The 19,376-nt window shown below is 43.2% G+C and overlaps 1 protein-coding gene across 2 annotated transcripts; it reads right to left on the bottom strand.

The window, feature by feature from the left end:
• Window positions 1–1,073: 1,073 nt before the first annotated feature.
• On the bottom strand, window positions 1,074–19,348 carry LOC112435014 (uncharacterized). 2 transcript variants are annotated; one of them, XM_076885310.1, is made up of 7 exons: window positions 10,088–10,139; window positions 9,165–9,249; window positions 5,160–5,465; window positions 2,986–3,279; window positions 2,791–2,910; window positions 2,169–2,218; window positions 1,074–1,921 (listed from the first exon to the last, which is right to left on the bottom strand). In XM_076885310.1, the coding sequence occupies exons 2-7, from the start codon at window positions 9,196–9,198 to the stop codon at window positions 1,838–1,840; spliced, it is 888 nt and encodes a 295-aa protein (XP_076741425.1). In that variant the 5' UTR covers window positions 9,199–9,249; window positions 10,088–10,139; the 3' UTR covers window positions 1,074–1,837. The 2 variants fall into 2 exon arrangements, with proteins under 2 accessions (XP_076741425.1, XP_024658647.2); XM_024802879.2 differs by lacking the exons at window positions 9,165–9,249; window positions 10,088–10,139 and adding an exon at window positions 19,329–19,348.
• Between the last annotated feature and the right edge of the window lie 28 nt (window positions 19,349–19,376).

Raw genomic sequence — 19,376 nt, forward strand, 5'->3', positions numbered from 1 at the left:
AGGGTTATCAAGAATGTACCACACCATACACAATTCCCTCTGCAACCCACCCACAGACCCACAGACCCTCATTATGGTGTGGAGGGGGCTTCACAGACCTGCACACTCACATTCCAACTGTTATAAATCACATCTGTTTGTCACGCAGCTGAAAAGAAACTGACATCACAAACACTTGTAATGCTTTTATTTAACCGAACCTCTGCGCAGAGGGAGATCCTGCAACTGTAACCAGCAGATCTGAGGGGCAGCCCCTCCCTCAGTCCTACACAGATACACATTCAGCCTCACCCTTCGGGGGAGGGCCCGCCTGAGCTTTAAAACATGCAGACATACAGACCGTGGGGGTTCCCTTATATGGCAACAACAGCAACTGTTGTGTGTGGTGAGTGGTGTGCGTAGCGGTTTTTGATAAGGGCAACATGGGCGGTTGCCCAGGGCGACATCGTGCTGGGGGCGGAGTCATGGCATCTGCAAAAACATTTAAACCCACCAAACAGGCTAGGACCGCCCCTGTGTGGGCACCCTATCATCTAAACAAACGTGAGCACATTTTGTTCTAGTCACTGTTTTCTTGTACTGGGATTCAAACCCACAGCCTTTTGAATCATGTTCCTGTGCATCTCTTACTAAAACGTGCTCACATAAAATCTGTTAAACAGTCTTTTCTTTGCTTTTATTCATTTTCTGATGTAAAAAAATGTCACCAGTGAGACGCTTCTGCCCCCTGGTGGTGCTGTGTGGTCATTGCATTGATGTGCTCTCTCTTTACATTTACTTCATAATAAACTGTTGTTATGATTTAGTGAATTTAATTTAAAAATGTATTTAAAAAATAAAACATCACAGAGCTTCATTGACTGAGATCACTAAGATGAGTGGGCATGTTCATTAACATTGACAGCAACTGTGCTCCAAACGTCACTAAGCAGCTCTGCAGTGTGTGAACCGTTAGCTCTTTGCTATGGTCATTTTATCCACGTGGAGCTGAGGATGTGTGTGGATGTTTCCTGTTTGTGGTTTGGAAGTCAAAGAGTAGGAAGAGAAACACTCACAAAGCTTCTGTTATTTATTTCATGTATTTGCAGCAACAGTCGGGAAGATGAGAATAAATGACATCAAATCTAATTTGTGAACAGCTTGTCAGTGACCACAAGGGGGCGCCCTGTGAGCTGACGGAGGCAGTGATGAGCTCTGTGAGCTGCTGGAGTTTGAACTGTGGACAAAAGTGTGAAGTTAAAGGTGTGAATTAAAAGCAGAGAAATAAATCAGAGCTCAGTGAAGCTTTCAGTCCTCAGAGCAGCAGTAAGGCTCGTCCTGGAGATCTACATGCACTCACATCACAAATAAACCTTTGAAGGAATATTGATCAGAATCAAATGTGATTCAGTCTCTGCTCCTTTCTTCCAAGCCCAGCTGCTCCTCCTCACACACAGACCTTCCAAAGTTTCCTTCCCTCACCTCCTCTCCCCTTGTCCTAGACCCTCCCTCTGAGGATGCAAAGAGAGGAGGCAAGGAAGAGACGCGAGGAGAGAGGAGTCAAGGCAGCAGGTAGGTGACAGAGAGGGAAGTCTTTGCTTTGTTGCATCATTTGAATGATTTGACAGGTAAACATGACGTACAGCTGCGTCCTCTGTCCATTGTCTGGATACAGTCTTTTATGATCAGTGTCAGAGGAGCAGGTCAGAGGTCATGATGATGTAGATGGAAACTCTTCTGTGGCACATTCACACTGTAAAAATACACTTTATTCATAATCAATCCAAATCATCAGCACCAAAGGAAAACTTCTTTCCAGAGTCCAGCTTTCCTCGGACGTTCCAGCCAGTCACACCTCTCATGTGACGAGCACCAGTTTGTAAGACACTGCTGTCAGACTGGAGCCATCACTGGTTCCTGATACCGCCGCTAAAATCCCACCCTGGAGAAGGAGAAACACAGGAATAAGCAACGCAGTGAAACATGGACGTGGGAGACGGCTGCTTCTGCTGGTGGAGAGCAGCCAGAGGGAGAATGTGATCTGTGTGGAAGTTCATGTTCCAGCAGAAGAACTGTGACTCCAACACACTCCTGACTTTAGTGTTTCATGTGTTTGTTGTGTGTCTGCATGTAGTCAGCTTCCACTGAGCTGCATGGACTCTGAGCTGACGGTGTGAGCAGGTACCCACCTGTCTGCTGTCAGCTGTGCCAGTGTAAAGGAGCACTTCATCCACAGGAGCTGTGAAAACACAAAGTTCATGGAAGCTTCAGGTTAGACATGTGCCACCTACTCTGTCCACGTCTGCATGATACTCTGCAGCGTCAGGAGTAACTAGTTACTGCTGTAATCAGTTACAGTTGGTGAATGTTGGAGCTGAGTAAATGTAGAAAACAGCTGTGTGTGTCTCTTGTTGCAGCTTGTTTAAAGACAGCCGGCTCATCACAGCTGGATCAGCTGGAACACATGTGACAGGAAATGACCTCCAAGCAGCAGACAGGTGACTCTCACCTGCAGCACTTTCACACTTTCAGCTTCAAAGGATTTTTGGCTCAGTTGTTGCGTCTGTCAGAACCAGGTGGACCTGAGTCGGTCCAGTGAAAATACTCGGATTACTTCTTACATTTGTAGTAACTAATAATCTGTCATGTGTCTGCTCACAGCTGTTTCTGTGCTGGAGGACCGCTTGGGTTTGGTGGTTTGGTCATGGGGGGGTTGTTGCTGCACTTCCTCCATAAACATGTTTTACACTTTGATCTTCACGTCTCAGAACAAGATTACAAATATGAAAAGAAATATTCAAGAACACAAACCTCTGCCTGCAGCTTGTAGGAGTTTAAACCTGTCTTGGACAGGATGCTTCCTCTTCATGATGATGATGATGATGATGAGGGTAGCACTCAGGACACAGAAGATTATAATGAGGATGTTATCTGTCAAACAGGAAATCAGATGTCAGCAAACACAGTGAACAACATGTTTAAAATCACAGTTGGAAATAATCTCACAGTTTCTTGGTTTATTCGAGCTGTTGGTGTCGTTGTCGTCTGTGTCTCCACAGGTGGTTCTCACACGGACAGGAAGAGTTTTCTCCTCTGCAGGGTTTGCAGCCACACATCTGTAAGAGGAGCTGAAGTCCTGTTTGTGCACAGTGAGAGGCAGAGAGAGCGCAGAGCTGCTCTGGTTCAGCATCTGCTCGTCTTTGAACCACAGCAGTGTGGTCTCTCTGTCCACCCAACACAGTAAGGAGCAGCTCTCAGAGCTCACACTCACTTTCTTCACTGCAGGAGTCGGTACAGAGTCTGGGGATGAAAGTTGATGGAGAACAAAAATAAACATCAGAAAAATGTTTTTAACTTTCAGATTTTTGTTAGTGAACATCATCAGGACAGCAGAGCTCTGGTTATTGCTGCTTTAATGCAGTCAGTGAACATTAATTTGAAACTGCTCATCTCAAACACAGCAGAGACAGCAGACTGCCAAACCTCCATTATATCCATTTGAATCTCATTATAAAGGTTTATGAGGGATTTCTCAGGTTTCCTGTCAAACTAGCATCACTATCAGCAGAAGGTGCTGAAGAGGACACAGAAGAAACCAACGCTCTGATTCAAATCCTCATGAAAGGAAGAAAAAAGCCCGTTAACAACAACAAAAAGCTCTAAACAGGTTAAACTCCTGAGGCTCCTGCTGTGCACCACAGCTCATCCATGATGCTTTGTCCACATTCGTCTAGTTTCACTTTGATTCTGATGTGAAAAGATGATAAAAATCCAAATTTCATGTGAAGAAGACACAGGACAGGGAATTTATTGAACTGGAGGAGCCATCAGAGCATCACCAAAGAAGTAGTAATTATTTATAATGTTATTATAAATCAGGATTTAAAATCCAGGCTATAAATGTTTAATTCAACCTTCACGTCTCTGCAAAGATATGAAGTCGTGCATTTTTCTCAGGAAGTGACTGAACTGCAAACAAACATGCAGCTACAGCTCAGCATGTTTGTTTGAGCTCATCTCAAAGTGATGGAGCTGTAAAGGTGACTTTGATGTTTCTGACAAATCACTTTCATGAAGAAGTCTCAGCTGTACGATGAAGCTGAACGACACCATCACTGATATGAAACTTCAGGAGCTGCTGAGGACAAACAGCCTGAGTCAGACTTAAGGAGGTTGATAGTTTTCACAGGTTTATGAAACAGGATGTTGGGAGTTTGTGAGGATCTAAAGATGCCAGCGTGGTTTCCTTCAGCTCAGGCAGGTCATTGAGCAGCAGCATCTTCAGCTTCAGTGCTGAGCTCCATCAGTCTGATCCATTTATTTGGACATGTTTAAGGTTTCCTGTTCCACAGACTCACAGCAGGAAACACAGAGACATGATTCTGTGTGTGCGTTCCTGTAACTACATGACTGTCGTTGGTTTCCTACGACACAGACAGCAGCTTTGTAGTCAGACACAAACATTACAGCACAATGTGTTGCTTCATGAGTGGAAACCACAGCTTGTGTTTTGTAATGTGTTCCTCTCACAGCAGCAGCCACAGGAAGTCACCATCAACAACAAACCCGTCAAAATAAAAGTGTCTGTTCTGCTTGTTAGGCAGTGTAACACTGTAGGCCACACAAGACTGACAGGTGGCAGCTGGGCTGTTCACATATACATGTTTCACAGTAAGAAGTAACTGTTAATGCTTCATAAAGAAGTTCAATACCTTAGAAACTCACAGGGTGCTGTGCTGAGCTGTGATTGGGCGATAGTTAGGCACTAGTGGGAACATGGCCAATGAGGCTTTGTGTTACTTCTCAGTGGATTAACGTGACCATGAAATGGGAAACATGTTCAAGTAAACAGGAAGTTTTGTGTTTTGGTTTAAAAAAGCTGTTAAATAAAAACGTGTTAATTTCAGTTGTTCTGCAGGATTTTCTAAGAACAGTGTTTAAAGTTTCTGCTTTGTCCTGTTCTTTCATTCACTTTGTACACATCAGTAATGTTGGTGAAAACACTGAAGTCAAAGCTGATTATTCCTTTCACACCAGACATTTGTGGGATTATAAGAACAAAAAGCTGTTTTTATTCTGAAGTGATGATATGACCAAACTAATGAGGAACATACAGACTGAGGTCACATATGGAGCTGGGATGTTGCACAAAAATATACCAGAGTAAATGTGAGACTTACCGTACACTGTGAGCTTATATGATGATTTCCTGTTTCCTTTTCCTGTTTTAGAGTCGACAGTATAAATCCCTGAGTCGTCCCTCTGCAGCTCTGTGAGTGTAAAGAGTCCAGAGTTTCTGTCCCACTGAAGTCTGTTCATGTAAATGTCCTCTGATATGTCAAATATCCCGCCTTTCACATCAGCAATAGTCATTCCTCCATATGACAGATATCCTTTCTCCAGCACAGAGTCAGGTAGAGTGATATTTCCTCCCACAGTGCCCGTCAGGTTCTTCTTCACTTCCTCAGAAGCAGAAAATCTCATCACTGTAAAATATGAAGAGATCCAACAGTCAGTGAGAACTTTAATGAAAGTGATCAGAGATCTTACAAAGAGCCACAGAAAGTAAGTGAGGATTAAATCCAGGCAACATGAAGCACGAGGAGGGTGAAGCTGATACATGTGAGCTGCATCAGTGACAGGAGGAACTCAGCCTCACACATTTTACACCAATCACAACAACTTCTTACTTTTTGATCTGGTTGTGACAAACTAAACATTTACAGCTGCAAAAAGGTCGTTGGTGTCGAATAATGTTCAAATGTCATGAAGCCACATTTTATTCACAATAGAAGATAGAAAACATTTCACATGTTTAAACTGAGAGAGCTCATTTTTAATCTGATGGCAGCAACACGTCTGTAAACGCTGGACGGGGTCATGCTTCCTCTGCAGACGTGCGGACTGATCAACTTGTTTCTGAGAAACTCGGCCTCTCGAAGACTCTTTGTACCCGATCATGTCACTGACCTGAGATCTGCTGCCATCAAACACAAAGTGATCTCATGAAACAGTGAAATATCTCAGTTTAATACAACAGAGATTCAACATGATTTTATTCAACAAACCTCAGAGTTTCTTCAACATTTAGTCCAAGTTTCAAATTAAAGCACGAAGAAAGAAAAAACTGTTTGAAAGGATCGACGGCCAAACATGTGCAGTAAGTTTGATATCTGAGGTTTACAATAGTGAAACAAAACAATGGACAAATCTTAAGTAGAAAGAAAAAATAGACTTGAAGAAAACAGAAGTTATCTAACGTCAAATCAAACTAACATCTGTGAACAACCAGCTCGAGGACGTTCACAGTAAAAACGATGATGACTGTGAGCTGTGGTCACGTCTGTGGAGCCGACGGTTTGGAGAAGAGAGTGTGTGGACCCAACAGCAGACGATGGAGGCAGGTGATGAACAACAAGCGAGACTTTAACTGCTGAACTAAACTACAAACAACAGCAAAGGAAGGATTTGGGGTTGATCGATTGATTGAATGATTGATTGATTGATTGAATCTTTATTTTGAACATATTGAAAAAGTACAACAACATAGAATTAAAAGAGACAAACAAACAAAGCAAAACAAAAGGAAAATGAGCAACCGCAACTACAAATGACGTTCATGTTCAAAAAGGAGCAGGAAGAAGCATAAGCTTATTTAATCCCACCCCCTTTTCCACTATCTAGTATCAATAGACTACAGAAATCCTCCTTGCAATTACATTATATGCCATGTGTTTTTTTTATTATTCATTTTTTTATATATATATACATATATGTTATACATATGTAAATACACATACGCACATATACACATTTTCACTAACCCCAGTTACACCTCAAAGGATACACAACCTACAGATATATACACCCAAAATACACGTGCACCCACACACACATGAAAATATTGGACAAGGACACCCTATCAAATCTCTCCCTCGTCCCTCGTCTCCTTAAACTGCTGTTTAAACTGCGCCATGCTTGGACTTTGCTTCATATCTTTACTTAGTCTGTTCCACAGCTTCACTCCACACACAGAGATGCAAAAACCTTTTAATGTTGTACGGATACGAGGATGTTTTAAATGTAATTCCCCCCTCAAATTGTATCCCCGTTCTCTTTTAGAAAACAGTTTTAGAATATTGTCAGGAAGCAGGCTATTTATTGCTTTATACATAATTTATGCAGTGAGAAAATGAACCAGATCTGTGAATTTTAGAATTTTTGATTTTAAGAATAGTGGATTTGTATGATCTCTGTAACCAGTTTCATGGATTATCCTTATGGCCCTTTTTTGTAATATAAAGATTGATGATAGCAGACGTTTGTAAGTATTGCCCCAAACCTCTGCACAGTAATTCAAATACGGTGCAATCAGGGAACAATAGAGAATGTGTTTGACTTTACTCAAGATTGAAACACTTCTTCCAATTTTGTTATCTATATGATTTATATGTGACTTCCAGATTAATTTTTCAACTATAATCAGACCAAGAAACTTATATTCAAGTACTCTTTCAATTTCCACACCATCTATATGAATTCGCACTTGCATTTCTAAGGGAATTCCTAAATAAGACTATTTTAGTTTTACTTAGATTTAGCGATAGTTTGTTCCTGTTAAACCATTTTTTTAATTTTGCACATTTCTGAAGTAATTGTATCCAGCAGCTCCTTTAGATTCCCACTAGAACAAAAAATATTTGTGTCATCTGCAAATAATAAAGGGGTTACTGTCCTGCCCAAGGATATTTGGCATACAGACTAGGGGAGCCAGGAATCGAACCACCAACCTTCCAATCAGTAGAGGACCTGCTCTACCGCCTGAGCTACAGCCACCCTGTAAAGTCTCAAACACGTAACCTAAAGCAGACGACTCGTAATCTGGAGAGGAAATGGCGTGTCACAAATTTAGAGGATCATCATTTAGCCTGGAGAAATAGTTTGCTGCTTTATAAGAAAGCCCTCCGCAAAGCCAGAACATCTTACTATTCATCACTGATTGAAGAAAATAAGAACAACCCCAGGTTTCTCTTCAGCTCTGTAGCCAGGCTGACAAACAGTCAGAGCTCTGCTGAGCCAACCATCCCTTTAACGTTAACTAGTAATGACTTCATGAACTTCTTCACAAATAAACTTTTAACCGTTAGAGGAAAAAATGACCAATAATCATCCCACAGATGTAATATTATCTACAGCTACTCTTAGTACCATTGATGTTAAGTTAGACTCTTTTTCTCACGGTCTGTTGGAGGCAGAGCGAGTAGAGAAAGAGTGGAGCACCCAAATCTAGACGCTGATGAGGAGACAGAATAAACTTAACACAAGTCTTTATTTGTGGCTGAAGCTTGAACTTACAAAAATAAAGCAAAAGTCTGAGATCAACTAAGAAAACGATGAACACTGATTATGAAACATGAAGGGTCACTATGAAGTCTAAAACTGGACAAACATAGAAACCATGGAAACAATGAGGAATAATGGCTGCCTTTAAGCTCAACTGAAGCTAAACAAGAATAACACATGAACTATAATCACAAATCTAAGATTAGACGAACACAAAAATAAACTCAGAGTCAGAGTCCCAGCCTGTGACACCAGCGGTCTTTCTGAGTTAACTTCAATAATTACTTCCTCCAAACCATCAACGTGTCTTTTAGACCCCATTCCTACAAAACTGCTCAAAGAAGTCCTGCCATTAATTAATTCTTCGATCTTAAATATGATCAACCTATCTCTAATAATCGGCTATGTACCACAGGCCTTCAAGCTGGCTGTGGTTACACCTTTACTCAAAAAGCATCTCTAGACCCAGCAGTCTGAGCTAATTACAGGCCGATCTCCAACCTTCCTTCATATCATGATAATGTGATGTCTGTGAGATCATTATGATCACACTGTTCTTCAAACTTTGTCATGAAGCTGATTTCTTGTTATGAAGCCTGGAAGGATCCAAAGACAAACTTCATCCTCCACATCTGGCAGACCAAACATCTGCTGACAGATGCAGTGAAGCTGCTTCTGTTGGTCTGTCAGCTGTTTGTTCAACAAACACGTTTCTGACTGAACAGTTTGTTCACAGGTAAAAGCTGCATCGCTCTAAGAATGAGCCAAACACCTGTTTGTGTCACTGATACACAGAAGAATGATTTTAGGAGCCTGAACAACAACGAAGAAGAAGAACTTACCTAAAAACATGAGAATAAAGCTCATCTGAGGCATCGTGACTTCCTGTTACTGTGGAGGGTTTTTACATGAAGAAGCCAAAATAGCCTCTCTCTCTCTCTGTTTATCTCTCTCGCTCGCACTGCATGCTGGGAGTTTGGTGGGTGTGAGTTTTTCATTAAATGCTTTTTCAGTTTTCTCACTGTGTTTGTTGTGTGATCGTTTCAGAGCTGTCTGTGATTGTTAGTTTGTTGTGTTTTTGGGGGACGCCGTCTTTGAAGCATGGAGTCAGGGTGGAGCTGCAGCCGAGCACCACCCTCGAGCAGGTGCCGTTGGCTGTAGGAGAGCAGGTGGATGAATAAAGCGGTTGTTATTCTCTGAAAGAGCAGGGGTTTGTCAGCCAGCTTAGAGAGCGGATGTCTCGTTGGTATCTAGATATAGTAGATATGTAGCTGCTTCATCTTATGCACACACTTACTGTTTTAGTGCCACCACCTGGTCGTCTGGAAGAGGTGCAGCAGCTTCTGGTGAAGTTTGTCTGGTCTGGTCAGCATTGGCCTGTATCTTCCTGTGTCAGAGGGGGAACAAGGACTAATGGACGTTTTGTCTTTAGCCTACAGACTGCACAGAGGCTGCTGTACGACTGTGGTTACTGCTGGCTGACTTCTGCTCGTTGCTTCTCAGGAGAGCGGGCCAGCCTTGATTGGATGGTACCATATCACCCTATTAGAGCGCTCCGCTCTCGCTCTGCAGGCCTACTTGTTGTTCCTAGAGTATTTAAAAGTAGAATGGGAGGCAGAGCCTTCAGTTTTCAGGCCCCTCTTCTGTGGAACCAGCTTCCAGTTTGGATTCAGGAGACAGACACCATCTCTACTTTCAAGATTAGGCTTCAAACTTTCCTTTTTGCTAAAGCATATAGTTAGGGCTGGACCAGGTGACCTTCGACCTTCCTTTGGTTATGTTGCCTTCTTTTCACTCCCCGTGTGTTGCATGTCATTAACGTTGCCTCGTCTCTGCTCTCCTTCTCTTCCCCCCATCAGGTGTCAGCAGGTGGCCCCGCCCCTCCCCGAGCCTGCTTCTGTTGGAGGTCTCTGTCCACAACACAGCTACGAACAACACAAGCACAGTGCAAAACCTCCCACACCATCTATTTTTACTCGTGTACAAGTACATGTAAGTACTGCAGGGAGAGTCTGATGCAGTCACAGTTATGTTGAACTCGTCCGGTCCTGATGCTGCCGTCACAGATCATCACATTTCTCTCCCACAAACATGCAGCACTGCTGTGGATACTGCAATCAATACTGCAATGAATACTGCATTAATACTGCAATGAATACTGCAATGAATACTGCATTAATACTGCAATGAATACTGCAATGAATACTGCATTAATACTGCAATGAATACTGCATTAATACTGCATTAATACTGCAATGAATACTGCATTAATACTGCAATGAATACTGCATTAATACTGCATTAATACTGCAATGAATACTGCATTAATACTGCAATGAATACTGCATTAATACTGCATTAATACTGCAATGAATACTGCATTAATACTGCATTAATACTGCAATGAATACTGCATTAATACTGCATTAATACTGCAATGAATACTGCATTAATACTGCAATGAATACTGCATTAATACTGCATTAATACTGCAATGAATACTGCATTAATACTGCAATGAATACTGCAATGAATACTGCATTAATACTGCATTAATACTGCAATGAATACTGCATTAATACTGCAATGAATACTGCATTAATACTGCATTAATACTGCAATGAATACTGCATTAATACTGCATTAATACTGCAATGAATACTGCTGTAACTACTAGTAGATTGTCCGTCTTGCTGCTGCAGCATGATGACCTGTTTCCTGCTGAGGAAACCACGAGTGCTTCCTGTTCTGTGACAGCTCCACAGTGTGGTTCAGAGTGCACACTGTCCACAGTCTCAGGTCAGTGGGGTCGACCACAGTCTGACATGTGACAGCAGAGACGTCGTGAGCTCTCAGCTCTCATTTCTACAGAAACGACCACAGAAGCTTCTCACAGCTCTGTGTGTCTGAGCTGTGAGAGGCTTCAAACACCACCTGAGACTTTTACTGATCACTGTCACGCTAACAGGGTAACATGCTGGCAGCACTCAGAGACACATTCATGGAGGAATAACTGCAAACTCCTTCAGAATGAAAGCTGCTGTACTTGGAGGTGTTTGTGATATAAATGTCTGCAGATGCTGCTCAGCTCCTGTTCCTGTGTCAGCTCACAGAACATCGTTAGCATCATATTTACACTCGTGTCGAGCACACAAGGGCCTGAAGAATGAGCCCACAGCTCCACTAACAGACAGAGAGCAGGAGGAAAACTGTAAATGTGCAAACAGAAACGGGACCAAACCGTAAAGAACAAAAATATGAGGAACTCTGTGAGGGGCGGAGTCAGTGGGCAGGTGGCGCTGTGCTAGCTCTGAGACCTGCACGTTATCTGGATTCACGTCGGAGATAAACGCTCACACGAAGCTGGTTATGAACTCGTTAAACTAACTCTGGGTTTGACCTGCGAGGTCACACGACAGGAGAGCAGCAAAACAAACGTTTGAGTTTAATTTCAGGTCCTGACTGCAGGCCAGGACGACCCTCACAGTGAAACCATCACCGAGATTTATTCTCATGGTTTAAACTTCATCACTTTGTTTTCACACCTTTGTCCACAGTTCAAACATGTGAAGCTGAAGCCTGAGCACAGAGAGCTCATCACTGGGCTCACAGGCGCCCCCTGTGTTCACTGCAAAGTCCTGCAGAGGACGTCAACAAAAACTCATCATTACATTAATATTTAAACACTTTTAAATTCTTCAGCATTTTTAAACTAAAGCTGAGACTGTGTCATCTTTCTGAACTCAAATAAAGAAAACTTTATACGACCATATAATTATTCCTTGAGTATTATACTTTACTCTGATTACTCTCTGACTCTTGACGTTGGTACAGACCCAGCCTGCAGAAGCCTCAAGAAGATTGAGCTCAGTTCAGTTTGATGTGCACAGCACGAGTTCACCACAGCAGCCACAGAACTGTTTCATATATGAAGTTATAGATGCTCCAACACTCACTTTCACTTTGCTAAGAATCAACTGAAGCCAAACTGTGACCTCAGTGAGGTTCAAATGACACGTTCAGTCCTCCTTTAGTGACCTCTGACCTCCACTCTGAGAAAAATGACCTGTCGCATCTAAAAGTTATTTTTAATTATTATTATTTTTATCTTTAGCACATGAACATTTGATTTTACACTGAAACACAGAAAGACTGCAGTTTGCTGCCTCTGTGCTCCTCTGTGAGGCCTCAGGTACAACAGACTCTGATGCTTTGATTAATTATGCTGAACAAACCTCTAAATATAAAAAACTAAAATAAATCTCATCATTTAATGTTAATAAACTCTTTAATATTCATAAGAAACAGTCAAACCCTCAGTCGATGATGTGTTTGAGGAAATGTTAAATGGTTGAAAGCAGGTTTGATGTAAATGATCACGTTTCACAGCTGCTGACATGGTTGCATAATCATAACCAGCTTCATTGTGTTCTGTGGCTTCTGTGTCTGTTGGAGGCTGTGAGTCAGGCCTGTGCTTCACTTACAGACCACATTTAATCCAGCTGTGACACACCTGCTCATTTCTTCACATCACCTCCAAACAGACCTCACAGAGTCATCACACAACTGCTAAGTCGGGAAGAGCATCATAAGTTTTAAACAGTAAAAATGTAATAATAAAGTAAATTAAGACCAAGTTTGTGAACACTTTCTGCACCAGCTGGCCTTCTCTCACTGAACACAAGGGGGCGCACTGTGAGTTCATAGAGCAGGGTCGGAGGGCCGGTGTCCTGCAGGTTTAGATGTGTCCTTGATCCAACACAGCTTATTCAAATGTCCTCCTCAACATGTCGTGAAGTTCTCCAGAGGCCTGGTGATGAGCTAATCATGTGACTCAGGTGTGTTGACCCAGGGTGAGATCTGCAGGACACCGGCCCTCGAGGCCTGGAGGTCCCACTGCGTCACAGAGGCAGTGATGAGGAGTTTGAACTGTGGACAAAAGTGTGAAATTAAAGGTGTGAGTTAAAACCACTGAAATAAATCAGTTTGGTGATGATGATGATCTTTCAACTCATGTACTGATTCAGTCTTACTCACTTCTTTTTTTTTTATATATCCCAGCCTCTGGAATCTCCCTTCACCCGTCTGACTCACCTGTCTGCATTGCATCACCTGTCTGCATTGCATCCTGCTCTAACAGCTGCTCTCAGTTTATAAGATAAGATAAACGTCTATCAGTCCCACGAGTGGGAAAGCTGCTTGGTCAGGCAGGATGAAGGACCCAAAGTGCAGGACTCAGAAACAGGAAGTTAAACTTAAAGTGCAGCTTTTATTGTTGGAGAAACTCTGCATGAATACAAGGAAACAAAACAAGAAACTCCAACTCCAGGCCTCGAGGGCCGGTGTCCTGCAGGTTTAGATGTGTCCTTGATCCAACACAACTGATTTAAATGTCTAAATTACCTCCTCAGCATGTCTTGAAGTTCTCCAAAGGTCTGGTAATGAAGTCATGTGATTCAGGTGTGCTGACCCAGGGTGAGATCTAAAACCTGCAGGACACCGGCCCTCGAGGCCTGGAGTTGGACACCGGCCCTCGAGGCCTGGAGTTGGACTGGGGAAGCTAAACAATGAGCAGCGAACTGGAAACCGATCATAACGCAGCAGTGATGACAGCACAACGCTGACAGAGAGAAACACAGGACTTAAATACACAGGCAGCATAACGAGAGGATGGGGAACAGGTGGTAATTAGAGCTAACGACACAAGGGGAAGCAAAACCAGCCGCACCGCACACAGGAAACAGACTGTCAAAGTAAAACAGGAAACACACGACAGAGGCACCGATTGATACTGAACAAAGGGAACAGAGAGACAGGAGTAACAAACTGCGACATGAGACACGACCGGCTGTGGACAAGAAAATAAACATGAAGACAGAACTAAACCTCAGAGCTAAAAATCACAGACTGAAGAACCGAAGAGCAAGAATACAAAACAGATCAGATCAATAATAATAATGATGCAAAATCCAAACACTAAGTCACCAACGCAGGACCGTGACATGTGTGCTGGATGCTGTGGTTGGGGAGCAGTGACCAGGGCGTGTGGAGGAGGTGTGATGTGGGGGTGGGTGTGTCTGCGGTCGATGCTGGAGACTCATCCTGGATGAATCACACCTGTTAAAGAAGCGAGTCCCATCCCCCACAGGCAGGGAGTTTTGATCTTTGTGGCCTGAGATGGTTCCACGCCCTCTCCAGGTGCTTTTCCATCTCCATGTAAAAGAGGAGGAGCTACAGCTTCCAGTCCAATGAGCTTCCAAATGTCCGGCCCTTTGTCTGTGACACTCTGAGACTGTATATAAACGATGGCATGCAGTCTTTGGGTCTTGTTGTTGGCTTCATGTTTCAGCTCTGGGCAGCAGCTGTGTTCAGTAATCAGACTTCAACCTTTCAGCCAAAGCAGGCGGGACACATTTGGTTTATGCAAACTTTATGCAAATCAGAGAGCAGCAGCCTGCTGTGAAACCCCCACAGCTCTGTGAGATCAGGCTGCTCTGACAACAAGCTTAATGTTGTCACAACCACACAGACTCATCCACATGCATCAGGTAGAGTCTTTGTTCTTTTTATGGTTTGACTTCATCACCACGAACAACAGCAGCTGTCGCCGCTCAGTCTGATGCAGTCAGAGCTAAAGTCGTGTTATTATCTTGACTTCAGCTCGTTTATCTTCTTTGTGAAACATGAAAACAGACAAAGTGTGCAAACAAGAGCCCCGAGATAACGAGGACAGGAACCGAGTGCAGGGTTGGATGTGAACACGCTAACAGTGGATCCTTCTTCCTCTTTGACACAGTTCACATGAAGGTGTCAGGATGAAAGCACCTGTCTGCCTTTGTCTGTGTAGGGGGCGTGGCTTCACCTTGTTAACCATCTGTCACGCGTGTGTTTTATGCTTCCCCCTCTGCAGTATTTCACTAACGACGTGTGTAAATACGCTTTATCGTGTTCTCAGGTCACCTTCAGCTGAGGAGTTTATTCAGCTCTGACCAGTTTTAACTTCAGGCCCTGTTTCACAAACCCAGCTCCGCCCTCACCAGTTACCTCTGTTCTCCATCACTACATCCACACCATCTTCTACCTGCAGCTGCCCTTTGACAGCTTCAGTGTTTAAACTCAAAAATCCTCCAAACATTTATCTGAAACCTTCACACGTGGAGGTGGAAACGATGAATGAATGAACAGGTTTCGTGTTTTGGTCTTTTCGTCTGCTCGCTGTGACCCTGCAGACACATCGGGCTTAAATACAAAAGGTATTGTTCTCAGTGAAATCTGATGAGATCAGGTGACGTGAGACAGCTGCAATGAGACGACGGCATTTGGGAATTTTTTTGTAAGCATGGGTGTAACCTGAGGATGAATGAGAGCATTTTTTCAGCAGACACTAAACGTCTACTGAGATACAAAAATATACCAAACTTCCTCCAAACCTGTAAGTTACACTGACTCCTATACGATTATAACTTAAATGTTTGAATGTGTTTCTCAGCCAGTGAATGTAATCTGATTCTCACAAAGAGAGAGAGAGCTGGAAGCTTTTCATCCTCAAATATGCACAAAAGTATGAAATGTATGAAACTGTCCCTGCTGCTGTTTCTCAGGAGACTGGGAGGAACCAGAGTCTCAGTTTCCTCCTTTTCTTGTTTTAAAACATCAGGACACGTTGATCTTTCTTCCATGTCCTGTTTTTTCCACAGCGAGCTTCTGCAAAACAAATCTCCCCAAAAACTCTCCTATAAACACCAAGTTTAAATATTTGTCTCTGTTTGTTTCACTGCTTCTGTGCAGATTAACAGAAAAATGAGACGATGAATTCAGAGGGAAGAGAAGCAGAGTTCCTCTGTGTGTCAGTGAAATGTGAAGAAATGTTTTACAAGTCTGGACTTATTCACACCAAACACTCACAGCCTCCCTGTGCCTGAGCTCAGTTTATTCCATTTAAAAGTGCATTAATATATTGCATTAGTGTTGATGGAGGCCTGACTCAGTGCAACAGTGACTAAAATGACATCATGTTGTTTGTTTTGCGTTCCTTTGTTTTTTGTGCGTCACATGTTCGATGTTTTGGTCCAAACAATAAAAGCTGATGAAGAGTGTGCTCACTGATCTTCAGCAGGATGTAAGGACCCATCAGTTCCTCTTCTTTTATTGACTGTTTCAGCCGTTATGAAGAGCAGCTGCTGCTTTTCCAATGAATTTGCATAATTTATAGTTTCAATGTCACGTCCAAGTCAAACACCAGCTGAAGTCTGCACAGAGGAACAACAGACACTTTAAAAACCTGCATTAATAACTGAACTTAAGGTCAGTGCACTAAGATGAGGAGCATGAACTGTTTCATAATCTCAGGTCTGCTCGCTCTCAGTCTGAAACACTACAGAGGAAACTGAGCCAGACGCCTCACAGAGGGTTTCTCACTGTCACAGGTCTTCATGTGGTCGGAAGAAGCAAGTTTCTGTGTTAGAATCTGAAGTAGATTTAAAGCTTTTTGGAAAGGCCGAAACATTTCTGTAGATCTCTGATCTGCATCCTGTTTCAATAACTGATTTCTAACAAACAGATCATGTTTCTGTTCTCAGAAAACTGGAGGACGTGTGCTCAGATAGAAAGTTGTACAGGTGGGTCTGAGTGGGAGTTTAGCCCTGACCGCTGCACGCTTCTCTAATAAGCACAGTCCATATTTATAACACTGTGTGGGCTGATGCATCAAACTGCTCTGTGCTGGAGGAGCAATGATGCTCCTGCCTCAAACATCGTCTTTAATTCAACAACTTTCCAAAAAGACTGGAGGTGTGTTTTTTCCACAGCCGTGAACCTGTGTGGTCTGCACGTGTGCGAACTGTTCCATCTAGTGTGAGCAGCGTCCCACAGGTGGAAAGGTCGAAAGCCAGAGACTGCGTGACAAACGCTGTGCGCTGTGGTCGTGGCTGCAGAAATGAAAGCAGAGCTGATGATGTCTTCAGTGGCTCTGCAGAGCTGTGGCACACCAGACCGGACCGAGTAGCCAGACAGCAGCTTCTGTTAGAGGCACATTCGTTCCACATTTGACAGAACAGGAAACATGATGCGGTTTAGCTCTGCAGGCATGCTGCTGCAGCTTCTGCTGCAGGTACTCTGCCAGTGCCACTGTTGCATGTACAGCTAATTCATTGTTCCCAGAGCAGACACATCCTGTCACATCCTGTTTGCTGCTCTCTTCCATCGTCAGCAGCTACTTTGTCCCAGAGAAAAATGATCAGCCAGGCCAAAGACGAGGGCCACGCTTTTTACATAAGCCACTGCTTTTGTATCTGTGAGGTCAACATGTGTTTGTGTTTCAGACGGACGAGTCGTCCAGCAATGCATCTACTGAAGTCTGTGTGCAGGCTGCAGGCAGGCTGCAGGCTGCAGGACCATGCAGGCCTCAGAGGAGGATGTCGACTGGTTTTACTGGTTATTGCTGGTATTTGTGTGTATTTGTGTGCATTTTATCAACTATTTCAAAATGAATTCTTCTTTGTTTCTTTTGTAATTTGGATGGTTTGATTTCAGCTGAGTGAGCCCTGAGCAGTGTGTGTGTGTGTGTGTGTGTGTGTGTGTGTGTGTGTGTGTGTGTGTGTGTGTTAATGTGAATTTTATATTTAAACAGGAACATTTGTCACTGCAGCTGTTGATGGACTCGAGAATTAATTGAAACAGTTTTTAAACTGTGTGGCGAGAATAAGGCACGGCGGGACCACAGCGTATCATTCAGAGCCATCTTTATTTACATCTCACCACAACACACCCAAACCCCTGAGTCCCCGTGTTTTTAACTAGGCGGGCGTGATTAAGGATGCTGTGCAGATGCGTCCGCCCTCCCTGCACGGAGCCGCAGACCACGCCCCACCACAAACTGCATTTGTTCAGAATAAATGACTTCAAATATATTTTGTGCTTCGTCACGCTGACGTCACACTGACGTGGTGACACGACTCGGACATGTTTATAATCACAGGCATCATGAACAATATTTATTTATCATTTGAAATAAACAGAGCTCTGTGGACGCTTTTATTTGGATCATTTGTATCGATGAGACCACAGCGAGTGCTTGTAGTCGAGCACTGAGGCCTGATGAAGCGTTCAGTCAGCACGGAGACGTTTATTAATCTTACTGAGGCTGAACATCAGCAGCAAAGCTGTTTGTCACGTGCAGGAAACCAGTCAGGATGTCCTTGTTTGTTCTTTAAACCAGTTTCTCAGGCTGGTTCTATTGGAGCAGCAGCTGCCATCTTTGTTTACAGCTGCTGTTAAAAATGGCACGTTTGCTTCCACAGTGTAAAAACAGAAGAGGAAATTTGCTCTTTTTTCTCTTCCCTCTGACCTTTCCTCAATTCTGTTGTGTGCTTCCTCGTGTCCTCTGTCCTGCCTCTGACCCACAAACTGATCTTACAAATGTCTCAGTTCCTGATCGGTGACAGAATCTGTTCACTTCCAAAGACTGACGCGAGTTTCTGAAGCATCAGCACAGCAGTAAACGAGCTGGATCACTTAGGAAAGGAAGGAAGTAAGGAACAAAGGAAAGGTGCTTCCTTTGTTATCTCCTTTAGGAGAGGAAATAAAATCTTTTTTATGAAGTGGCTCCTTGTTTCCATCATCCAGTTTGCATCAGCTCTGCTCACAGTTAAAGCACTGCTGTGTTTCCATCTTTACGATTATCAATAATCTGAGAAACAGAAATCCAGAATGAAAGCAGTGAATCGCAGGAGCCTGAGAAATACGACCTTTAATGTGAAACAGATCAGGAGTCCAACAGGAAACTGAACAATGACCGGCGAGAACACACACACACACACACACACACACACACACACACACTGTGCAAAGTGAAGCAGGGGAACAAACGCGGTCAGAGATCAGCTGTGATGTAAATGTAGGAAAATACAAAAGTAAAATATATTAAAATATGAAATAAAGAGCAAATTAAATTATGAGGTCATTTTTCACGTGTTTCTATTCTGTCTGAAGTCATGGTTCAAACTCACAGAGTGCAGCAGACTCTCAGCACAGTAACATCCACCATCACAGCGCCA

The sequence above is a fragment of the Maylandia zebra genome, linkage group LG6 (assembly GCF_041146795.1).
Source record: "Maylandia zebra isolate NMK-2024a linkage group LG6, Mzebra_GT3a, whole genome shotgun sequence".
NCBI lineage: Eukaryota > Metazoa > Chordata > Actinopteri > Cichliformes > Cichlidae > Maylandia > Maylandia zebra.

Bases quoted from the DNA above. Each gene is read 5' to 3' on its own strand.
- LOC112435014 (XM_076885310.1), bottom strand. From the start codon at position 9,198: ATGCCTCAGATGAGCTTTATTCTCATGTTTTTAG. The intron at 3,280-5,159 runs GTAAGTCTCACA...TTTCATCCCCAG, and splicing joins ATATAAGCTCACAGTGTACG to ACTCTGTACCGACTCCTGCA. The intron at 1,922-2,168 runs GTGGGTACCTGC...CTCCTTCTCCAG, and splicing joins GCACAGCTGACAGCAGACAG to GGTGGGATTTTAGCGGCGGT.